Genomic DNA, 13,604 nt, shown 5'->3' on the forward strand with positions numbered 1-13,604 from the left:
GGACAACAAAATGAGCACAACTCATGAGAAAAAATTAATAAACTGAAGAACTGTTAATACCTTCTTTTACTTCAACTGTTCATTAATAGATGATGCAGGGGCTAATGGCTAATGACCTCTGCCAATTAGAGCACAAAGGCCACATTGTCAGGGCAGGTCTGAAGGCATGGAGTTCATGGGCTGAAATCCCTACAGCACATTAAAATCAGGAATTTTGTTGATGAAACCAGGGTGGTGAATTTCCAGTTTTACAAGATCAGGGGGTGCTTCCTATAGAGGGGATTACTACCACAGCCAACTAGCACCTTTGAAAAGAAAACAAACAGGGAAATTTCTCAATGAGCTCGTGGTTAGCATGCACCTTGAAGCTCCAAAATCAAAATACAGACTGAAACTTTCTTTTTTCTGTTTGTTTAGGCTTTTTTTTCCTAGACTGCATGGTACAAAGTGCAAGTTTTATTCCCAATTTCTTGACAGAAAGGCACAAAGGGCTAAAATTACACCACTGTATGAAGTGCAATAAAACTTAAACCATAATTTTGGGGCTTAAAACTAGACTCAGATCAACAATGAGTTCATTTCCTGTGTCCAAGCTGACTGAGAGGGCAGAGACCCCACTTGGGTAGTGAGGGAACAGTATGAGAGTCAGAGACTAATAGACAACAGGATACCCCTAAACATCTGAATGACCCATCACTGTAGTCCTGTACAATAACACACAGCTGCCACTTTATGAAAGACAGGCATGAGAGGTAAGGAAAAAGTTGTTGAGACCTGCTCACTATGCAATTAGGAACACAAGAGATGTTCTAAGACTAAATGTCCTGCAGTCTCATAAGCCCCAAGGTAAGGTTATCTGTCAATACCCTCCCTTTCTGCCTCAAGCAATACCTCATTACAGGGGAAAATTACTGTATTTTATTCACTCATGTGCAATGAGCCTTGAAATGAGTATCTCAGTCCTTTCCTCTTATTCCCATCTCTGTCACTAATGCCCCTTTATAAAGCTGTGCTTTCAAAGTTTCTGGGCACATCTGTTTTTCCTTTCCTTACTCCACCCATCACCTCACTACCCATAACAAGTTTTTGGTCCCTCAGTAACTGTTGGGTTCTCACTCTTTCTTGCCTTCCAGCTCCCCTTTCTGTGTTTTTTGGACACCTCAGGAGTGTATCCATCCTTCTGACATGTGCCTCTTCCTCCCTTCCCACCTGCATGTGCCTCTTGGGTCCTGTGTCTGCAAAACTCATTCCCAACATAAACATTCTGGGTGGCTCCCTTCCCTTCTGCTGTTTAATCTGGAAGAAGAAACCTAATTCAAAGTACTGCACTACCACTCCTTAAGTTTAGTAAAACCTACTTCTCTGCATCTGCTAATGCTGTTTGGTCCACAAGCCTTTCCTTCACACATTCCTAGAGCCCAATGATTGTTTTCCTACTTGCTGGGGAACAATCCCTGTGACATTCCTCCCCTTGCTAAATCTGAAACACCTGGTGAGTTTTCCATGTTCATCTATGATGTTTTATATTTTGTCACAAATATCATACACTGACATTTTTTCCATTCTCCTACTTGTCTTCAGGTTCTGGGGAAAAACTTACTTCTCTCAGGACAGAACCTGCCACAAGTTGTCTGAGCATCTAACACCACTGCTGAACCCAGTCTTAATTTAGAAACTTATTTACTTTAAAGATCATCTGGGATAAGACTTTTAAAGGTTTCTCCCAATTGTGTAAGTTGTATGTCTTTTCAGCAACAACACATTAAGTATGGAAACTAACAACTTTATAATTGTTGTTATGTTTTTCTCATACAAGACCAGTTTCAGAGATGCCACAGATGCACAAAACTGGCTCCACCTTACCTTTGACATGGCTTCTCCCATCCTCCAACAGTGGTACTACTATAGTGTTGTTCATATTCCCAGGTGATCTCACAGCTGTATAGACAACAGGTACCGACTGTACCACCACGGGGATACGGTGCACGTGACTCATTTTGTTGGACTGCAAGTTCATGGGACTTGAAGGTGGTACTGGATGGATAATGTGCAAAAACTGCTGGCCTCCAACACCAGATGCAGAGGCCACAAGAGGACCTGGAGTTAATACTGACGGTACAGATGCTGCTGAGGAGACTGATGTTATTACTGTGGGGGATGAAGCTGGCCGACTGGAAGAGGAAGAAGTAGAAGTAGAAGAAGGGGAGGAGGCTGATGCTGTCATGGAAACTGGTGAAGATGAAGCTGCTGTAGGGGATGACCTGGCTTTGTTTATTGACAAGTCCACTGGTTCAGTCTGTGTTTGGAAATGGTCTGTAGATAACGAATCCTCCGTGGGGTCGGCCTTCATGTTGTTTAGTAACAAGGGTACAGCATCCATATCTGGGTAGTTGTGGACGTTTGGAGACTGTTGAGGAAGAACAAAGGGACATAGTTACACGTGTGGCTGAAGATGACTTGCACACCCAACTGCTAATGCACAGTACACAACGTGATCGTGAAAGACACAGAACTTGTTTTCTTTTCTTGGGTCAGCTCATAATTGTAAAGTACAAATCATGTTTCAAAGAACAGGCATGTTCTGTTAAAACAGAATATCAAAAAGAAAAAAAATTCTACTCCCATTTCTTAGAAAGTGTCAGGATTAACAGTACAAAATCATCCTGCTTCTTTGCACTTTGCAAAGTCATGAATGACAAAAATTTTAGTATCTTCAGCAGTAAAAAACTATTTATATTGACAGAACATTTTTTTTCCAACATCTAATTTTAAACCACAGCATTACTCTCTTGTGTCATCATCACTCAGACATGAAGAAAAAATGGTTACCACCATTTCTCAAACAACTTTCTGCATGCTCAAAGACTGTAATTTCGCCCCACTTGTCTATATTCTTTTAGACTAGGCAGACCTGGCTGCTTCTTTCTGTCGTGTCTGCTTTAAAAGGACAAGCCTTAGAACCCATTTGCTTTTTTACAGTGATCTTTGAAGTTGTGTTCACAACAGTTTTCAGAAGGTGCCTTATGCTACCCTCAGTGCTTCAGTTCTGTTTGGCTTCTGCACTCTGAATGGTCATTGGTAATGAACTTACAAGTCATTACAGAGCCACACATTTGTACGACTGCCCTGTCAGAGCAAGCAATGGTTACAGCAATTCATTATTCTGAACTAGCCCATTATATAGCTTCCCCCATTGTTATTATTATCATTTCCCATACTAATTGAGAACAATTTTCCTGACTTCACGAAATAATTTCATGCCTTTAGATTAGTTTTTTCAAAGCTGGTTGGACTAAATTTATTCTAGAGTGGTGCCGTCTGCTATTTTTACAGTTTTTCCTTATTTCTGTCATCAAAGAGGTTAATAGAATTTTTGAATAATGCTAGACCAAAGACAGGTCCTTAGAGAAGTTCATTTGATATATCTTTCAGTTTTGGCAGTACATCATTAATAACCAGTCTTTAATGATGTTTTTTCAAGTAATTTTCACCAGGCAGAGCAGGGATGGAAATGTCCATCGATAATCTGGTCATAAGACAAAGCACAGCTCTCAGCTCCTTAGCTAAGCAACTCCACTGCACTGCAGCACAGCTTCTCTACAGACAGACATTCACACAGTGTAGTACCAAACCCCAACCTCAACACAAACCACTGCTCCTTCAAACCTCACTTGACCCAAAACAATTACTCCCTGTACAGACCTAAGCAGCTCTAAATGCATTAACTTGATCTCTAGATTACAGTATTTACAAAGTATCTAAAAATATTAACTCAGAAATATTTAAGCTAGAAATATTTTGATGCATCTACTGTCAATAAACTAACAATCAATCACGCTATTAATTCCCTTTGGGATTTTTATAATCAACTACATTAGATATTTCCAAGGAAAGCCCTCCTCACTTTGAGTCAGAGTCAAGCTTCATCAGACAATGAAAATCTATTGAAAAAGAAAAATACAAACACATATTGAAAACTGCAGTAATAAGGACCTAACTGGATATTATTCCTGGCATGCTGATAGATGAGATGTTCTAGTAGATCTCATCTATTCAGCTGATTTAGATTGGTTCTTGGATCTGACATTTCCCCACATCTGAAAGCAAGAACATCTCTGGAATGCTCTCTCTTCCTCTGTTCACACACAAATCAACTTAAAATAAAGGGACCACCATCTAAATAATGGATTCACCTGAACCCTGGATAGCAGGCTATTCTGTTGTAGTACAAGTAACAAAAACAAAATATCCCTTTTCATAAAGACAATGGGAAATTCTGCTAAAAACAACACAAAGTGAAGAACTGGTTACTTTTCAAAGCACATAACCAGCCATGAGCGACGAGGTTATGTAAAGGTCTTCCTCAAGAAGGCAAACCTGCCCATAATTGCCAGATGATGATTCCCAGTTAACTTCCTCTAAAACACTTTATCCTGGCTATTGTCTATAATGATATTCCCACCACGCCATCATAAAGACAAAATCATAAACATACGTGGCACAGGAAATTAATTTGTCTAATCTTGTCAGGTCTCATTTATATGCACTTGGGCAGACAGACTGGTTCTGCTGAACTGAACAGACAGGTACCAGAGCAAAGGCAAAGTGGAGAAGGACACCCACACAGGCTACACCTGAACCCTCATAAGGCCAAAGGCAGCATCTCCTATCTTAAATGTTTGGGAGAAGAGGGATAAATGGCATCAGCTTGTGCAAGAGAGACGAGGGATCCCCCCATGCACATGGCCACACAAGTGTCATCTAGAAGCAGCATGAATCACCAGCTCTATCCACAGTGTAGATAAATCCACTGTGCAAGAAATTCTACGTTCCTTCACTTCCAGGTTTTCCCTGAGTGCCAGATGCAAATATCAGGTTGACCCACTGCCACAAGGGATCCACACAGATCTCCAAAGCTACTGCCAAACGGGGCGCATCTGCCCCAAAGTCTTACTCGCCTTTGCAGCAAGCAGCACTAGGTCCCTCACAGGAAGAGTAAAGAACCCCAAACCCTCCTGCAGCTAACACCACACCAAGTATTTGTTCCATGGATAGAGTTAATGGTCTTTGAGACAAAGCACAAGTCACGACTCAGAGATTTTTCTAAGCCATGCTAAGAACAGGCCTTTGATTCACTATAATAATTACACCTACTCCTTTGGGAATTCAGAAAAAAAGTAACATGTAACTTCAGACTATCATACAAATTAGTCTTTTAACAACTCTTCTACGTTCACTTTTGTTTGTACATTCCTTACTCTCCATATATTCTTCCCTAGGTACTTCTTGTCCAGAGCTCCAGGACAGGCCACACAGTCTCTGTGTACTATGGTAATGCAGTTGATATTATTATTTCTGTCTTCAGCAGCAAAACAAATCTCAAAGCCTTTATAACCCCTTCATGAATTTCTCCAAACAGGACTGCAACTGGTATGCCCTTCCATAGCTGACTTTCCCTGACAAAACTCTAAGGATGCCCTTTCTTTGGTAAATTCAGCATGCCACTGATAGCAGCTGACGTTATGAAAAACAGCCAGATCCTTATGAAAATAGGTTTGTATGTCTCATATTTAAGACAAAAATTGTAAGCAAGTGCTCTATTTTCTTCTGCTGGTAGTAAACAAAGAGGTCTACCCCAAGAACTCACACTCTCTTACAGTGAGCTACAAGTGGTATATGTTCCTCCATGACCTCAGATTTTATCTAAGCTGCCAAAACTCTATTTTAATCAGTATGTGAATCAAAACTTTGAATATTATATTTATCATTATATTCTGAAAATGTATAAGTAAACTTTTCCTAATGATGACAGATATTCCAGAATGAGGAACTATGGGAAGAAGAGCAGCAAGGAAGCCAAGAGGAATGGCTGTTATTTCTCAGCATCTCCCACCGATGTTATTAACTGAGAAGTAACTGTTCATTTCCCTAGACACTGAGTGTTTTTAGTTTTATTTAAGGGAACTACATCTTTTCTAACTGAGAAGATAATAAAACTGTGGCTGCGATAGTCAGTGTACCTTCAGCCATTCTGTCAGCTCACCTGGAAGGGAAACAAATAGTTGTGTGTTCATTTCTTCTGTCTCTCTAATTCTGTATCTCCATTCTCATCTAGTGAACTGGGCTTCTTGTGGGCTCAGAGGATTGCTACTTTGGGCATCTGAAGCAGGCTTTTCCTGTCTGGCTCCCAAAGGCATCTGTGTTGGTTTTGCAAACTTCATTTTGGTTTTAGGAGTCTAAACTCTGTTGCTGAGAGTTTGGCAGCTTTCAGAACAGTTGGTGGCTTAGAAAGGGTTCATCCGAAGGTCCCTGTAATTCAGTGGGCTGCCCTGGACACCAGCCCAGACCATGGAAATACAACATGAGGGGTTACATCTCCACATGGCCTCCTTCATCTCACTGCTCAGCCCACTGGTACAATGCAGAGGGACAGCTTCAGCCCTGCCACCAGCTGGGACGTGGAGGTAAATCTCAGCCACACAAGTCTCTTCAACATTGCTGTTGTATCCCTGTGCTGTTCACTCCTTACTCCAATCCAGGCTGAGCCAGAACTGGAAAGCAGGTAAAGATGGCTCCCTGCTAGAAAAGGCTTTTTAACAAAGCTGCAGCCTCTATTAATCAATGCTCTTGGCTCATGCTTTTTGTGCCTGCCCTTTTAAAGCTGTACACCAGTATTCTCTGCAGTGCTCTGCTTCATTAGCTTGTCATTAATAAATACCGCCAGGAACATAACACGTGATTTCCCTATTCACAAAGATTTTTTTGGCTGAATAAAAATGCATTCCTTACTCCTTCTTCCCAGACCACTATGGAAAAACAACCAGTCTACCTCGCAAGCAGCCGCAATACCTGGAGCAAAACAAGGCGATGCTGTGGCTGGTAACATCCTATCTGCTGGGCAGCCATCCTTTCCTGAACAGTTCTTCATCTTCTTTCCAGCCCCCTGAATTCCACCTCCTCTTAATTTGCGAGGAAATTTTGCAACAGCCCCTTTTAAATCTACTCTAATTCCACTCATGGCAACTCCTTTGTGTCTCCCACCCTAAAGAAGCAAGGAAGAGCTCATAGTTTCCACACAGCTGAGGTTAAAACCAGAGAAAAAGCAAGAATCATGTCACTGTCAGCAGCTCATCCTGACACCTTGCAGTTCACCAGCATCACAGGGTACTAAAGCTACAGTGAGTCTTTAAGCCTTTGTGGACTTCTACTGAGCCCACACAACTGAGCCACACAACAGAGTTTACGAGCCTCCAACAATCAGCTGTCAGCTTTTGAAGTGTCTTCCTTTCTGGCAGCAATCTCCCAAGGTCAAACATTTTGTAAGAAAGCATACCAAAAAAGCTGTCCTTGATGACGGAAACAGAACAGACTAAATTTAGCATTTATAAAATAAGCTAGCTTTGAGGACAGGAAGTTAAAAAATAAATTGCTAAGCTTTTAACTCTTCAGTCAAATCACACAAAACCCCTTCTTGGTTTTCATTATGCTCTCCCACCTCATTCTGCTCTGGCAGGAGCAATTTTAGACAAGATGATTTTGTTTTGTCAGTGTTAAAGAAGACTGAGATAAGAAAAATCATACTTTATCTGAAAAGCTTGCCACAATTTTAACCACATCATTGCCACTGCAGCACCAAAATGCCAAGGCTCAGCAGTGCAGAACATGTGTCCAGTAAGAACAGCTTTCAGCTCTGGTCATGATGCCTGGAGGGTAAAACCTTAATTATCAGAAATACAGCGCAGTCACAGATTTTCTAACACTTCACAATAAATGAAAACCAACACATTTAAAATTACAAAACCCACTTTATCTAGAAGGAGTAATTTTGCTTTTGCATAGCACACAGATCTGCTTACAACTCTGATGCCATGAGATGAGCAGGTGGCTTGGGTTTAGAACATGGCATACTCCACACGGTTTGCTTTTAAAATTAAAATTGAATATTTTCCTTATCTTTCTTGTGATACAGTAGAAAGTCATGCCCCTGAAACTGCAGTTCTGTCGGTGCTGGCCATGAAATACATCTGCCCATGTCAGCTTTTGTCCTACCCAACCCTGTGGGCACCTGACGAGCACAGAGGCTGCACCTAGCTAGGGTAAGTAGCAGCCTGGGCACTTCAAAATGCTGTGTAGGTTATGGCTAAAGTACCCAGAGCTTTACTTAGAGTCTTTTTAGGGCTTATTTTGCTAATCTAGGAGTGAATTCTCTTTGAAGTTACAGGAAGAGATGTTTTTCAAAACCCCTTCCCAGCATGAGAAATTATCTTCACAATATTTGCTTCTGCCTCAAAATCCCCACTTTAAGCAAAGCAAAAAAATACTCTCAGAAAAAGAAGTAATACAATCGTCAAAAATATGAACTAAACAACCTCTACTTGAAACACTCTGCTATGCCTCTGAAAAGATGACACATCCAAGACTCACCAATGCTCAGTTTGAGATGAGGCTAATATTATTAATCCATACATGAAGGATGCACCAGTACAGTGGCGACAGACAGCTGTATAAAGGCTGAAATACATACACAGCTGAAAACTAAAACAAAGAAAAATATTTTAAATTTTGTTTCCACATGCTAAAGCACCAAGAGAACAGGCATTTCTGCCTTTTTGCTTAAGGCTGCTCCTGTAGGCTTTTCCAGGCTCACAGCTTGGATGTACTGGAGAAACACAGGAGGTCATGATGAAGAAGAGGGCAAAAATGCAAGACAACTAGATCTTTCTGCTTCCTTTCTGGAAGCACAAATTAGAATGTGTCTTACTGTCAGTTTTCAACAAACAGTTGCTCAGGGTCAAGGTTAAATTTGTGTTCCAGGGAAGAAAAGAGATCCCCAAAAGATGGCACTCCCAAGTAAGGTTGAGTCAGACTCTGTCACAATGACTCATATTGAAGCTCTAACAAAAAGCAGCAACCGGCACGGAGAAAGACAGAGGGTAAAGTCCAGAAATTATTAAAATTAAAAAAGGCTCAATGAAAATGCATTTAGCCAAACTGGAATTCATTCAACAGGAGAGACTGAGAGATACCCACTTTAAAATACTCATGATTCACTTAATGTGTCATTATCTCTGCATAACACTTGGAAGTTTGATTTTGAAGTGGAGGTTTCCAACCCTCAAAGCCTAAAAATAGTATTTCTATTCTCTTCGTGAGTCTGAAGAAGCTAAAGAAACTCCCTTAGCCTATCCTATGAGGCATAGGTGGCCTTGTTAGCTGAGTGTTGCTAAATGTGTAGAATCTACAAAAGATGCCCCAAAATAAAAAGAGAATTACTTTTAGAAGAAATTAGGAGATCAAATTTAGAAGAAATTAGGAGATCAAATGCAAATCAACCATTCATAAACACACAAGCAGAATTCAAGCTCCAAGGCCGTCAACACTATCTTTCTTTTCTGATCAGTGACACTATGATGTTATCCCACAACTACTTCAATATTAAAAAAGTACCATGTGCTGCAACCTTTAATAACACCTCAAATTAGGACTGGGGAAACACGCTTCAAAATGAAAGGAGATCCCTATGCAAACAGCATTAATTTTTAAACATGTTTAACAGTAAGTGCAAATAGATCTAATATGAAATTACTTATTTTTAAATAATATGTTTGCAAAAATGTAAGCGTTAACATTACTTTGCATCCGACTCTCCTCTCCCAAAATTGACAGGTTTATCCAAGGATTTCCATAACAGTACAGAAGAAAAAAGGAGTGATTACAGATTTCTATACCAAACAAACTAATCAGGCCCTTTACTAGCTAGTGTGTTAAATGTAAAAAAAACAAACATATTTTGAAAATGAGGACAAATTCTCAATACCTCAAATTCTACATGGGCCTGCAGTGATATTTTTGATAAGCGGCAAAACCCAACAAAACTTAATAAAACCTTGTTCCCTAAATCTTAAACACATTCAGCCTATATGTTCAGCTTAGATGTTTTACTTATATTTGAGAAGTGTTACTAGAATGCTCTGTCAAAGAAAGAAGTAATTGAAAGAAAGAAATTAATGCTCATTGCTATGACACAAGTCTTGAAGAGAAACAAATCTAATAAAAGTGCAGAGCTTGGATTATTACTTGCTTAAGCATAAAAAGAATATTGGTAATATACTTGTATTCCTTGTACAGATCCATTTGAGATGCGAAAATAATTTCCGAATAAATGATAAATCCATAAATAGTTGGTAAAGGGAAGGTAAAATACCAGGGAAAAATATTATATTACTCCAATTCAGTTTGGGGGATTTAAAAAAAGTTAGTTTGTAAACTTCTAGACAACAAGAATTCATATAATCACCTAGCAGCTCTCTTTCTAACCCTTCTCCTCAACTTACACTGGAACATTGAAAGCCTGAAGAAAAATTTGCACTCAACAATTTTATAAGTTAAGATTTTGATGTAAAGTTTTGATATACATTTTCTTACCCTGCACATTACTCTGAAATATTCATAAATATATTAGCATAAAGAACTATGACAAATAATGCATGAAACTATTATTTATACCTTTTAACCACCTGCAAGCTGTCACCGAGTTCCAGGCAAAACTCAGCCATGACCAAACCTTTGAGCTGGACTCTGTGCACCTGGTAAAGAGAGCTGATGTAGAAAAGTCACAAAAGACTGGGCAGTACTTCTTTTCAGTCATTCCTCATTACTCAGTCTTGCTCTGAGGCATGAAGGTCTCTGTTAACTGCTTCAGTACCTGTGCACCTACTGGACACGTACGTGGTAGTGATGGAGGTGCCATGCCTGAAACTCACATCAAGTGTGTCATCTACACTCTGCAACTGAGCTTCTCCATGTCCTTCCTTGCCTGTCGTTGTTCATGTTAATTTCCACCAGAAGAATTAATTTTCCCAAATGAACCTCCTTCTGTTTACTATCCTTCAAGCTGAAGTTTAAATTTATTTTGTTCTTCTGACCTCCCAGCTGAGGCTGCACTCAATGACGATATTTCTTCAGTAAAATAAACAGATGGCACAGAGATAGGTACAGTTAAATCTGACTGAAAAAAAGTGTTCACTCCACAGAGAAAACATTTAAAGTTGTAGTAAAACTAACATTTTCTGCGGTCTGCTCCTCAAACTTATTGTTGGTCCTAGTAAAACAAACATGGCTGGTAATGTTCACTGGTACTGAGGGAACATGGCCTGAACTTGTATATCTAAAACCTCTCAACCTCCAAGTGTGGGTAGCTCTACTCCAAGCATGGTTAACCTGGGTGAAAGTAGTCTGGCTCATTAACCCCCTTGAAATCCTTGCCTGCTTCCCACTGCTACTCTTCCTTTGGGAACAGGCAGCACTGAGGTGGACATGAGCTGACCTCAAGGAAGGAAAACCTGAAAATTTATGAAAATAATAACACTGGCTAGAAAGAAAAAATACTTACAGAGGCAGACAAAATGCAGAGATTAGGTCTGGAACTGTCTGAAAGGGGAAAGTTACATAGTAAGTCTTGGCCGGGAAGGCTGGGATACTACCAGTAAAGGGACCCAGGCTCCAAGGGGTCACATCAAGTGAGTTTGTAAAGAAATCAGGCACTTTAAATCCCACACAATGATGTGTAGGATTGTTACTTCAGATACAACAGGGAGGCCTACAAGATGAAGATGAGGGTGGGAAGGAGATGGTGCTCATCCCTCTGGGTCAGGGGCTGGCCAGAAAGGCTTCAATGTTGGCTAGATGTCAGAGCATGTCCCAGCCTGGAGAAGAGGTGGAAGGCAAGTCAAGCTTGGAGTGACCACATAAAAAAAGGGCTTGTGTCCAGTAAAGCAAAATGCCCCATCAGTGCCTGGGACCTGAAACTCATGAGGTTCACCAATCCTCTGCTCTCAGCACACATCCCAGAAACCCGCTGGTGAAACACCCTGTCCCTCTGTGACAGTCTTCCACAGAAAATGAAGACAAGAAATGCATATTGCAGTAATGGCCCACTAAGGGTCTGAGCAAAACTAGCAGAGACAGCCTTCCTCCCAAAGGCAGACCAACATTGCCCAAAGGCAGACTGCTTCAGTGCTCAGGCTCACCAATGTTCTTTTAGCCTTTTCCAATGCCTTTTGGAAAAGTAGAATTGGGATGGCTATTTCTGACTTTTTACCCTTAAAGCGAATAGTCATATAAAGTATGAACATGTGTATTTGGGAAATTAATTCCTAATGCCTCTGGACTGGAATTCAATTCATTGTCCTGGTATGTCACTGTTACAGAAGGAAACTGTTATTGTTACAGAAGAAAAAAACAATAATAAAAACCAAGCCCTCTCTGCACACCTACTTTGAGTATTTATATAAAGTTTACAGTTACAGACTAAGTAGAACAACACATGGATTATGAGATGGACAACGCACTGACGCCACACATGGACCACCAGCCAAACACTCCAGTACAGACCATTTAATGCAGTATTCTGGAGCTGACCATGAAGATTTCTTGTTTCAGTTCTTATCCTATGACAATAATAATCACTTACTGATTACTGCAAAATTTTTAGTCATCAGAAATCTTGTCTACATGGAGATAACATAAACCACACTTCCACTTTACAGAAGGGGAAATATAGGGAAGAATCCCTAGAGATTTTCCCACACTACAATATCAAATTTAGAGTTGTAACAGTAGAGCTAAAACATTGTAATACTCAATATAAAAATTAAATGCATTCTGACTATGAAATCCTCTTTATATTATTTTATTCCCTCTGACTTTTAAGGGCTGAATAAAAATAGCATAAAACAAAGTATCATAATTCAGAGTACTTCTGCTCTACAGTAAAGCCTGCAATGTGTATCTGCAACAACTTCCACTATTTGAAAGGCTCACCTCTGAAATCTGAGACAACTGTACACACTCAATATTTCTTTATACTTTTAATCTTAAAACAATAAACATCTTAGGAACTGAACTAAAATGAACTCAAACTAATTATTTTTTAATAGCCAACAATATTACAGTGATATTGTTACACATCAGAAGAAACTGGGTATTTACTTGTTTTTCTCAGAACAGAGTTAATACAAAACTATGATCACCATGTTATTACTTATGATGACATCACTTCAAGTTTGCTCTGAAGAACTAATCGCTTTTAAAAAGAAAAAAACATTAACTTTCAAATAAGGTATTTGTAATAGCTGCTTGATAACTCTTCATTTCCTAAGCTTAGATCAACTTCAGAATATATTACTATACCTAAAATTAAATTCCATTTGAGACAAAACAATTGGGTTTTGCCAACAAGTAATACATATAAAAATGCCATATTAGACACCTAAAACTAAACTGTAGGCAAAATAGTGCTCTTGAACCCCCCTCAGAGATATACATTTCAACTTAAAGAAAATTCCTTATATGCTACCCTTGGTGACAGGGATAACCAGACACAAGCTATTTCTCTTGCTTGTGAAAAGAAAACATGGAAGAAATGTAAAAGGGAAAAAAGGAAGCTTTATTTTGGTGCACAAATTATTTTTCAACAAAATAATTAGTTTTACTTCAAAGTAGAAGTTTCTATTTAAAAATAAAGGAAGAGAGGGAAAAGTAAATATTAGAATGATCCACTGTTAATGATACACATTGACCCATTTAAACTTTAGGTAAAGAAC

General features: G+C 39.5%; 1 protein-coding gene across 5 annotated transcripts in view; it reads right to left on the reverse strand.

Annotated features, from left to right (window-relative positions):
* The window catches only part of KLF12 (Kruppel like factor 12), a 255,665-nt gene that overhangs the window by 88,678 nt on the left and 153,383 nt on the right, over window positions 1-13,604 (reverse strand). For all 5 annotated transcript variants that reach the window (XM_039714609.1, XM_039714606.1, XM_039714610.1 and 2 more), the window contains one exon: window positions 1,864-2,407. In XM_039714609.1, the coding sequence (XP_039570543.1) occupies window positions 1,864-2,407 (544 nt within the window). The remainder of the gene's footprint in view (window positions 1-1,863; window positions 2,408-13,604) is intronic.

The sequence above is a fragment of the Passer montanus genome, unplaced genomic scaffold (assembly GCF_014805655.1).
Source record: "Passer montanus isolate IOZ18808 unplaced genomic scaffold, ASM1480565v1 scaffold30, whole genome shotgun sequence".
NCBI lineage: Eukaryota > Metazoa > Chordata > Aves > Passeriformes > Passeridae > Passer > Passer montanus.